This window comes from Rhinopithecus roxellana, chromosome 14 (genome assembly GCF_007565055.1).
Source record: "Rhinopithecus roxellana isolate Shanxi Qingling chromosome 14, ASM756505v1, whole genome shotgun sequence".
Classification (NCBI taxonomy): domain Eukaryota; kingdom Metazoa; phylum Chordata; class Mammalia; order Primates; family Cercopithecidae; genus Rhinopithecus; species Rhinopithecus roxellana.
In genome coordinates, this window is record NC_044562.1 from 11516335 (window position 1) to 11527550 (window position 11216).

At 56.8% G+C, this 11216-nt stretch overlaps 1 protein-coding gene across 1 annotated transcript in view; it reads left to right on the top strand.

The window, feature by feature from the left end:
* The window catches only part of GLI2 (GLI family zinc finger 2), a 259657-nt gene extending 249046 nt beyond the window's left edge, over positions 1–10611 (top strand). Inside the window, exons 11-14 of the mRNA XM_010376433.2 lie at positions 472–636; positions 2636–2908; positions 4400–4736; positions 6339–10611. Of these exons, the coding sequence (XP_010374735.1) occupies positions 472–636; positions 2636–2908; positions 4400–4736; positions 6339–8806 (3243 nt within the window). The 3' untranslated portion in view covers positions 8807–10611. The remainder of the gene's footprint in view (positions 1–471; positions 637–2635; positions 2909–4399; positions 4737–6338) is intronic.
* The last annotated feature ends 605 nt before the right edge of the window (positions 10612–11216 follow it).

The following is an 11216-nucleotide window of genomic DNA, read 5'->3' on the forward strand; positions in this document are numbered from 1 at the left end:
GGGTGGCCAACTCACTTAAGGAGTTGGAAGACTGAATTTTATTCTCAGCACATTTTAGTGCACAGAAAAATTCTAATCGAGAGTGGTACTGGGAAACAGTTCAAAGTAATAGTTTAGAGTTTAATGATACGGGAATATGAGGCTGATTTAAAAACTGGTGACTGAATACTTGATATGTTCCCAATTTTGGTTTTAAAGACATGGGGAGATGAATTGCAGAGTCACCAGAATGAAACTTACCACATGTCAGCAGTGGCAGCCCCTGGGCAACCGGTGGTTTTCGTTTTTCTCTTTGTACTTTTCAGCCCTTTCCATGTTTTCAGGAAAGGAAAGTAATATCTTTAAAATGCCTGCTTCTGAGTGCGCTGATGGGGTGGAGCAGAGCAGAGGAGGGGGTGGGGAGGAAGCAGCAGCCGGCCTCCAGGTTGGGCCCCCTGGGGTGCCTTGACTGACTGAACCACCTCCTTCTAGTTCGAGGGCTGCTCGAAGGCCTACTCCCGCCTGGAGAACCTGAAGACACACCTGCGGTCCCACACCGGGGAGAAGCCATACGTGTGCGAGCATGAGGGCTGCAACAAAGCCTTCTCCAACGCCTCGGACCGCGCCAAGCACCAGAATCGCACCCACTCCAATGAGGTACCCCCGCGGGGCATGCACTGGGCATGCACACGGGAGCCCCGCTGACACCCCATGGCTTCCAGGCATCTGTAGGCCAGTAGATAGCCAGGTGCCTGGTGTCTCGCCCCCACCACTGACCAGCTGTACATCCTCAGACACAGACCAGGACTCTGAGACCTGGACAGACCGGTTTCTTTCTCTGTGCCACATCCTTTCCTCTAAAAGATGCCCCATGAGGTCCCATGGAATACTGACCCTCTCTGTGCCTCAATTTCCTTATCTCTGTAATAAATATAATAGTGCCCTCCCCAAAGGGTGCCATGAGGTCCTCAGGAGCTGAAGCTGAGGCAGGGAAGTGGCCCCTCTGACCTCAGAGTGTTTCACATGCATCTGTCCCCTATTACTTGGGGCTGCTGGGTGGGTTCTGCCTCCCCATCCTCTAGATGAGGAAACGAAGACTCAGAGATGAAGTGACTTACCCCAGTGCCAGAGGAGTGATGATTCCTCTGCAGCTGTGAAAATACCCTGGGTCACTGCTTCGTACCCCCAAATTCCCTTTCCACCACAAGCAGGTGTCCCACTGGGGAGCAGCTGCCCCGCTGCCTGGGGGAAGCAGAGCAGTGCTGTCTGAGTGTGGCATTTGTTGGCAGCCCCCTGGCCTGTTGGCTTGGGCAGTCAGCAGTGACATGCTCCAGCTGTTAGTGCTGCCTGGGCCTGCCGTGGCCGTCAACCCCAGCAGATGGGGTATAGAGTAGCCTCTGCCTCCCTGGATAGGCAGAGCCCCTATCTGGGCTGAAAGAACCAGGGAGAAAGTGGGGTAACAGCCGGTGGTGTCCTGGCCCAGCCACACAATTACTGTTGCTCAGGCTTACTCGGAAATGTATGTTTTTAAAAGCTTAGACACATCCTGGACCCCAAAGGGAATTTGCTCCAATGCTTGTAAGAAGTGAAAGGAATTTTCCTTTTTTTTTTCCTTTTTTTTTTTTTTTTTTTTTTTTGAGACAGAGTCTCTCTCTGTCGCCCAGGCGGAGTGCAGTGGTGCGCTCTCGGCTCACTGCAAGCTCCGCCTCCCAGGTTCACGCCATTCTCCTGCCTCAGCCTCCAGAGTAGCTGGGACTAGAGGCGTCCACCACCATGCCCGGCTAATTTTTTGTATTTCTTTTTAGTATAGACGCGGTTTCACCGTGTTAGCCAGGATGGTCTCTAACTCCTGACCCCGTGATCTGCCCACCTCGGCCTCCCAGAGTGCTGGGATTACAGGCGTGAGCCACTGCACCCGGCCTAAGTGAGAGGAATTTTCAAAGGCATCTGAACCCCTCAGAGTCTCTATGGGCAAGAGCCAGCCTTAGAGGGGAGTGTGTGTGCACATGTGTGTATGTGTGTTTGTAAGTGTATTATGTATGTGTGTATAGATGTGCAGGAGTAGGGGTGTGGGTATCTGTATGTGGATATGAGTGTGCACATGTATATGTGTGTTTGTAAGTGTGTGTGTTTGTGTAGGCGTGGTGTGTAGGGGGTGTGTGTGTGCGTTTATGAGTCCAGGACTGAGGTTCGGAAATCCTGGGTTTTTTCACCCCATTACTGGATGACTTGGAACCTGTTCCTTTGCCTCTCTGATCCTGCCTTTCTTCGTCAGAGAAATCAGGGGTGCTAGTGCTGTCACAGGGTATACTGAGCTCGTACACTTGCTACTAGTACTAAAAACCCCACTGCCCTGTTCACTGAGAGGCAGTATTTTGATTACACGAGGCATGTGTGTCCCCAGCTTCTTGTGGCAGGAACCCCCTGGGACATGTGCTTAACTGCATGAACAAGTGCCAGACAAGCCAGGCTAAGGCCAGGCTCCTGCATGGCACCATCCACAGAGCACTGGCTGCCAATTTGACAGAACATCTACTGATGTTGCCAGCTGGGCTCTGCTGAGGGACATGGGTAGCTTCAGGAGAACAGGGAGAGCGCCCCTTCAGAGTTGATCCTTGTACCCCTATCCATGACACAGGCCTGCTTCTCTCCCCAGAAACCCTACATCTGCAAGATCCCAGGCTGCACCAAGAGATACACAGACCCCAGCTCTCTCCGGAAGCATGTGAAAACGGTCCACGGCCCAGATGCCCACGTCACCAAGAAGCAGCGCAACGACGTGCACCTCCGCACACCGCTGCTCAAAGAGAATGGGGACAGTGAGGCTGGCGCCGAGCCTGGCGGCCCAGAGAGCACTGAGGCCAGCAGCACCAGCCAGGCCGTGGAGGACTGCCTGCGTGTCAGAGCCATCAAGACCGAGAGCTCCGGGGTAAGCGGAGCTGGGCAGCCCAGCCACGCAAGGCGACTCCATAGTTGTGCCCAGGGCCACCCCGACCACAGTTGTGGGCTCTGTCCTAAGGCCTCCCTCTAAGGGCACAGCGATGTCCCTCCTCTCTCCAACTTGGCTTTCGCCCTTCACCAGCTTGGGCCTCACGTGAAACCTATCTTGTCCAGGTCCCATTCTGCTCTGACCAGGCTCCTGCTGGGTGTGTGGCAGCACCCTCCGTGACAGGGATGCCGCCACGTACGGTGGGCCTGCACAGGGCGGGGGCGGCCCCTGCATGTCTGCCTTTCCAGCCAGCACCCAAGTGCCGCTGCCAACCCCCACCCCTCTGTCCTGTCTCTGCATCCCCACCCCTCTGGCGTCCACTCCTTTTGTTCTAACCACCTGTTCTTTGTCTCCATCTCTTTTTCCCGACTGTACCTCCCCTAAGGATAGACGGTACTGAGGTGAGCCAAGGAGTTGGGCGTGTGTGGGTGGGATGAGGGAGTGAGGGTGGCTGGGGAGCCGGTCCATGCCGCTGCCTGACAGAGACTCACCTGTCAGTCCAGGCCTCCTAGGCCCAGGCAGGTGGGCCCGGACAGGCACACACGGCAGGGCACTGCAGGTGGGGCCATTGGCCTTGGCAGCCGGAGTGGAGCTGGCAGGTGTGGGGAGCAGGGGCGCCAGGCTGTATCAGGGACAGAGTGACAGGGAGGCATGCGTCCAGGCTGCAGAAGGTCCTGAGGGCCAAGCAGAGGAATGTGGATGGTGCCATGGACAACACCTGGAAGGTCCCTGCTCCCATGAAGCCTGTATCCTCATGGGAAGGAAGATTGCAGCTTCCCAAGGAAGCTGAATTTGGGCCATTTGGCCTAACAATGAGCCCAGAGGTGGTGCATCTGGTGCAAGCCTCATCTGGGCCCAGATCCGAGTTATGTGGATGTCGTCCGAGTGGATGTCATCCAAGTTCTGTGGTATTCTGCACTGTACATGTACCATGAGCTCCCTGCCCCCCCTCTACCTAACCCAGAGGGAAGGCTGCTTTGGGGTGGTCCTTTGCACAAGGGCTGCATCCCACAGGTCCCCCTCCCTGGTCATCCTCCCTTTCCAACAACCTGCCCCTGGCCTTTTGAGATCATCCTGTCTGGTTGAAGCCACCAAGTCAGCAGGCTTTCGTTCCTCACCTCATCAGGGTACATGGCTGTTGGTGGCAGTGTTTAAGTGCCTTCTTTTGTGCCATGCTGGGTGCCTTCTGCATGCTGCGTGCTGTTCATCCATCTACTAACTGCACCGGAATCAGTTCAGGTCCATCTCGTAGTTGGGGAAGCCAAGGTTAAGAGAAGTGATTTGACCATTTTAAGCAAACAGACTCATGATGCTTTACATGCTCCTCCACAAGGCAGCTTCCTTTCCTCACCCCCAGTCCCCCAGGGTGCGCAAGGGTGTGGTGCCTGTGCAGACCCTCTGAGTCTGTGCCTTCTTGCCTCGTCCCTGCAGCTGTGTCAGTCCAGCCCCGGGGCCCAGTCCTCCTGCAGCAGCGAGCCCTCCCCGCTGGGCAGTGCCCCCAACAATGACAGTGGTGTGGAGATGCCGGGGACGGGGCCTGGGAGCCTGGGAGACCTGACGGCACTGGATGACACACCCCCAGGGGCTGACACCTCAGCCCTGGCTGCCCCCTCCGCTGGTGGCCTCCAGCTGCGCAAACACATGACCACCATGCACCGGTTCGAGCAGCTCAAGAAGGAGAAGCTCAGGTCACTCAAGGATTCCTGCTCATGGGCCGGGCCGACTCCACACACACGGAACACCAAGCTGCCTCCCCTCCCGGGAAGTGGTGAGTGAAGGCCCGGGATTTGCACATGGGGCAAGAGAGAGTCTGGGGCAGCACCAACTAGGCTGGCACCCACCAAGCACCAGTGCTATCTCACTGGATGCCTACAGGATCTTACCAGCCCAGTACAGTAAAGGAAACTGAGGCTCAGAGAGGTGAAATGCCTTACCCAAATCAATGGCAGGGGTGAGATTTAGCCTAGGTCTGTGTGGCTCCAAAGCCCATGCTCTTTCAACTGCACCATGCTGAGTCCCTGTAATCCCTCAAAACAAGCAGACCCTGTGCACGTCATCCTCGTCTTCACCCAGTCATTCATTCACTGACTGGGCATTTGCTGTGGGCACCAGAGCAAAGGCACTAGGCAGGAGAGCCATTTAATTCCAGTCCCAAATAAGTGTATGGTTAGAAGGCTGTGCCACTAGATTCACACTCTACTGCAGAACGAGCCAGGTACCACCAAAGCCAGAGCTTAAGGTAGAGCTGTGCAGAGGAAGGAGAAAGCACATTGAGCTGGTGATGAGCCGGGAGGACTTCATGGAGGAGGTGGCACTGTGCTCAGCCTCAAGAGGTGTTGGCCAGGCTCTGAGATGGAAGGCGTCTTTAGCGAGCATGTCCTGGGTACTGCCTCTGTCCTAGGATTGTGCCAGGCTGCCCACTGTGGTCGACACTGATGTACCACCTGCTCTCACTTGAAGGGAGGATTTGTCGTCCCAACTTGTGGGGACTACTGGTAAATGACCTTGAACTCTCAGCCCCCTACAGGGATCTCCTGGGTTGCAGACAGATGCCCCACCCAAGGTCACCCCTTCCCATCAGGCCCACATGCAATGACTGGTCCCTACAGAAGTGTACAGGCCCAGCCATCAAGATGAGGCTCAGAGAGGTGCCCAACTCAGGGCCGCACTGAAGAGCCATTGGAGGTCCTGGGCTCCCTGTGAGATCCTCCTGGGCTCACTTCTCTGCCCACTCTTGCAGCCTGTCTTTCCATCCATGGGCATGGACCTCAGGGCACTCCCTGTAATAGCCTGCTCCTTAAACTCCATCTCAGGAGAGCCCAGGTGGCAACACCTCCACGGACTGTGAGGGTACAGTGCCAGGAGACCAACCTGGGCCTTCCTGAGCTGCTCATCCCCTCCTCTGCATAAGTCAGTCCTGTGGAGAGACAGATTTATCTACCGCTGGAGAAACTGAGGGCCAGAGAAAGGAGAATTCAAGGCCAGACAGATAATGGTAAAGTTAAGATAGGGACTTAGGCCTCCTGGCTTCCCCTTCCTTGCCTACCCTTAGAATAAGTGCCACCATTTGTTTACATATTGCTTTTTCCTTCTCCTTCTTAATTGAAAAACCATCTGCTCACCGGGCATGGTGGCACACGTGTGCCCTAGCTACTCCAGAGTCTGAGGAGGGAGGATCCCTTGAGCCCAGGAGTTCAAGGCCAGCCTGGGAAACCCTGTCTCTAAAAAGAGAAAGAAAACATGCATGTCCTGAGTGTACTGTGTTCCAGGCCCTCTTCTCGGGCTCCAGGCCCAGTGCGATGACTGAGCATGGTCACAGCAAACAGCCACCCAGCCTTGTCCCGATGATGACTCCTCTGCTTTCCCGCAGGCTCCATCCTGGAAAACTTCAGCGGCAGTGGGGGCGGTGGGCCCGCGGGGCTGCTGCCCAACCCTCGGCTGTCGGAGCTGTCCTCGAGCGAGGTGACCATGCTGAGCCAGCTGCAGGAGCGCCGCGACAGCTCCACCAGCACCGTCAGCTCCGCCTACACCGTGAGCCGCCGCTCCTCCGGCATCTCCCCCTACTTCTCCAGCCGGCGCTCCAGCGAGGCCTCGCCCTTGGGCGCTGGCCGCCCACACAACGCCAGCTCGGCGGACTCCTACGACCCCATCTCCACGGACGCGTCGCGGCGCTCAAGCGAGGCCAGCCAGTGCAGCGGCGGCTCTGGGCTGCTCAACCTCACGCCCGCGCAGCAGTACAGCCTGCGGGCCAAGTATGCTGCGGCCACGGGCGGCCCCCCGCCCACCCCGCTACCAGGCCTGGAGCGCATGAGCCTGCGGACCAGGCTAGCGCTGCTGGACGCGCCTGAGCGCGCGCTGCCCGCTGGCTGCCCACGCCCGCTGGTGCCGCGGCGTGGCAGCGATGGGCCAACCTATGGCCACGGCCACGTGGGGGCTGCGCCCGCCTTCCCCCACGAGGCGCCAGGCGGCGGAGCCAGGCGGGCCAGCGACCCTGTGCGGCGGCCGGATGCCCTGGCCCTACCGCGGGTGCAGCGCTTCCACAGCGCCCACAACGTGAACCCCGGCCCGCTGCCGCCCTGTGCCGACAGACGAGGCCTCCGCCTGCAGAGCCACCAGAGCACCGACGGCGGCCTGGCCCGCGGCGCCTACTCGCCCCGGCCACCTAGCATCAGTGAGAACTTGGCGATGGAGGCCGTGGCGGCAGGAGCCGACGGCGCGGGGCCCGAGGCCGACCTGGGGCTGCCAGAGGACGACCTGGTGCTGCCCGACGACGTGGTGCAGTACATCAAGGCGCACGCCAGTGGCACTCTGGACGAGGGCACCGGACAGGTATATCCCACGGAAAGCACTGGCTTCTCTGACAACCCCAAACTGCCCAGCCCGGGGCTGCACGGCCAGCGCAGGATGGTAGCTGCAGACTCCAACGTGGGCCCCTCCGCCCCTGTGTTGGGAGAATGCCAGTTGGGCTTTGGGGCGCCCTCCAGCCTGAACAAAAATAACATGCCTGTGCAGTGGAACGAGGTGAGCTCCGGCACCATGGATGCCCTGGCCAGCCAGGTGAAGCCTCCACAGTTTCCTCAGGGTAACCTGGCGGTGGTGCAGCAGAAGCCTGCCTTTGGCCAGTACTCAGGCTACAGTCCACAAGGCCTACAGGCGAGCCCTGGGGGTCTGGACAGCACACAGCCACACCTTCAGCCCCGCAGCGGAGCCCCCTCCCAGGGCATCCCCAGGGTAAACTACATGCAGCAGCTGCGACAGCCAGTGGCAGGCAGCCAGTGTCCTGGCATGACTACCACTGTGAGCCCCCATGCCTGCTATGGCCAAGCCCACCCCCAGCTGAGCCCCAGCACTGTCAGTGGGGCCTTCAACCAGTTTCCCCAATCCTGCAGCAACATGCCAGCCAAGCCAGGGCATCTGGGGCACCCTCAGCAGACAGAAGTTGCACCTGACCCTACCATGATGGGCAATCGCCACAGGGAACTTGGGGTCCCCAATTCAGCCCTGGCTGGAGTGCCACCACCTCACCCAGTCCAGAGCTACCCACAGCAGAGCCATCACCTGGCAGCCCCCATGAGCCCGGAGAGCTACCACCAGGTCCCCAGCCTTCTGCCTGCCCGCCAGCCTGGCTTCATGGAACCCCAGCCAGGCCCGATGGGGGTGGCTACAGCAGGCTTTGGTCTAGTGCAACCCCGGCCTCCCCTCGAGCCCAGCCCTGCAGGCCGCCACCGTGGGGTACGTGCTGTGCAACAGCAGCTGGCCTATGCCAGGGCCACAGGCCATGCCATGGCTGCCATGCCATCCAGTCAGGAGACAGCAGAAGTTGTGCCCAAGGGAGCGATGGGCACCATGGGGTCGATGCCTCCCCAGCTGCCTCCGCAGGACACAGGTGGGGCCCCGGCCCACAACATGCTCTACTACTACGGCCAGATCCACATGTATGAACAGGATGGAGGCCTGGAGAACCTCGGGGGCTGCCAGGTCATGCGGTCCCAGCCACCACAGCCACAGGCCTGTCCGGACAGCATCCAGCCCCAGCCCTTGCCCTCACCAGGGGTCAACCAGGTGTCCAGCACTGTAGATTCCCAGCTCCTGGAGGCCCCCCAGATTGACTTTGATGCCATCATGGATGATGGCGATCACTCAAGTTTGTTCTCGGGTGCTCTGAGCCCCAGCCTCCTCCACAGCCTCTCCCAGAACTCCTCCCGCCTCACCACCCCCCGAAACTCCCTGACCCTGCCCTCCATCCCCACAGGCATCAGCAACATGGCTGTTGGAGATATGAGCTCCATGCTCACCAGCCTTGCTGAGGAGAGCAAGTTCCTGAACATGATGACCTAGAGCCCCAAGCGCCTGGCACTGAGTGCACCCAGAGGGGTCATCGCTGCCCAGAGCCTGGGGGTTCCAGCTGTTTTGTCTTTTTCCAAAAAAGTGTTAAATAGGCTTGAGGGGTTGTTGCGCAATGGCCGCTTCAGATGACAGATGTTGTAAGAGAAGGTTTATAGGCATCCTCTCTGGTCTTTTGGATTATTCCTCAGAACAATGAAAAATGTCTCCATAGGACAGGAAGGAATGCAAAACTCCTTCACACAGTGCTTTCCAGCCTTTGGTGCTTACAGGACCAGTCTGTTCTGGCTTCTTCAGGGCTGACATTCGGCTAACAAGGGATTACTTTGGCCAAAGCCTTTCCAAGGATATGCAGAAAGACGGTAGGGAGCATTTGGGTTTGAATCTGAACGCCATACTGGGTACTCTGCTCCCGAAAGATGAGCTGCTGCTTCTGCTACTTGGAAGGAAAAGGAATTCCTGATCCACCTGAATTCCTCCATGATCCTAACTCTTGGGGTCTCTAACGTCCCTTGTCATAGAAGAAAAACACAGATTATACCTGGATGATTCAGAAGCACATTCTGATTCCAGGTTTGGTAGAGCTGGCTCTTCTACCCCATAAAGCCGAGTCTGGGACTGGCAGCCCATCCAAGTGTATATAAATGAATAAAGCATCCAAGTGTATATGAATGAATAAAGTATGTAAGTATCACCAGAAAAAGGAAAGAAAAAAAATGTACTCCTCGGGACAAGCCCAGAAGCTGCCCTGGCCTCTTCAGACCGTGTTTACAGTGTTTGCAGGTAGAATGTTGCCCTTCCTGAAAAGAAGACTTGTTTCTAAATACCTCGGGGCTGCTGGAGCCACTGTGGGTTAGGGATAGACTGAGGCCTCGAGAAGTGAGGGTGCGCCGGGGACCCAGCCTCAGGCCACCCTGGGGATCTCCCAGTAGGAAGAGGAAGTTGCATGTTTACCCAGTCCTGTTTCTCCAATGCAGTGTCCACCCACTTTACCACGAAAAACTCCAGGGCCTGACGGCAACGCAGGCTCCCCCAGCACTCACCAGCAGCCCAGTGTTCTCCGCCAAGCCACAGTGTGCATGCCTGGTATCCTCCGGATTCCCTTCCTTCTGCCCACTGCGTCACTGGGCAGAGAATGATGACATGTGTGGTAGTGTGATTGGGGGTAGAAAGGGGAAGGGGTTGATCCTCAGTACTCTGAGGGAGCGTCATTGAATTTTCCTGTTCAGTGTGACCAAGACCCACCTGGAAATGGCTTCAGGAGACATCATTCCTGAACACACTGTAGGGAGAATTGGTGCATCTTCCCCACCATACACACACACACACACACACACACACACATACATACCCCAAACCTTTTCATGGGGAATATGTGGCAACCTTGCCAAACAGCACCACTCAGAGTGTGACTCTGACTGTGACCGTGGCCTCAATGAGGAACCTCTTAGGACAGTTTGAGGACAAGGCCAACATCATTATCTGGGCCCCCTGCGTCCCAGCACATCAAACTCTGTCCGGAGACAAGGCCCAGTGCAAATGAAAGCCAGGGAACCTTGCTAAGGGTCTGTGGCTCTGCAGTGGTGGTCATTACCTTCCTGAGACAGGATTTCCCTTGCCAGTCCCAACCTGTATCTATTCTGTACAGAAGACATCCCTGAATATACTGCAGGTGAGTCGTCCAGCCAAATTTATATCTCCAAAACATTTTTAGCTTTTTCTACATGCTATGAATTGAGATGACATGTTCAACTTGTAAATAAGTCTTTTTGTACATTAAAAAAGTAATTTTTTCATAATTTATCTTGTCTATCTGCTTTTCCCTTGACGGTAGTTAATGAGAACCTGGGCAGTAAATTTGGTGCATTCGAGCAGAAATTAGGCTGTATTTTTTCTTAACAGTGTCAAAATTGATTATCCCGCCTTTGCCAAGAAATGTTTAATGCTGAGGCATTTACTGGCTGTTTGTTTGCTGTCTCCTTGGGACTGGGCAGGGTTTGACATTTCACAGTGAATATCTGACTGCTCCCCTGGTGAGCTGCTCTGAACATCTGTATGCATTGCAGACCAGGGTATAGACCCAAACACTCCTGGGGTCAGAACCCTCCCTTTGGTGGGCACTCGGATGGAGCACATTTCATCAGGGTGGGGTGGGGTGAGATGGGCAAACCCCCAAGGCTCTGGTGCAGGTAGAATGAGTCAGGGCAGGCAGGTGGCACCTCCAGGATGCCCATCAGTTGGCCTTGGCAAAGGGGCCCATGGGGAGCAACCATGAGCAGGGGCTCTGAGCTCTAGGGGGCTGCCCAGCAGGTGGACAGGGAGAGCCTGGGTCCAGCAGGCAGGCCAGTCAGCTGGTGGCCCCTGCAGTAAACCTCAGGGAGCCCTTGAATGAGTCATGAGGCCC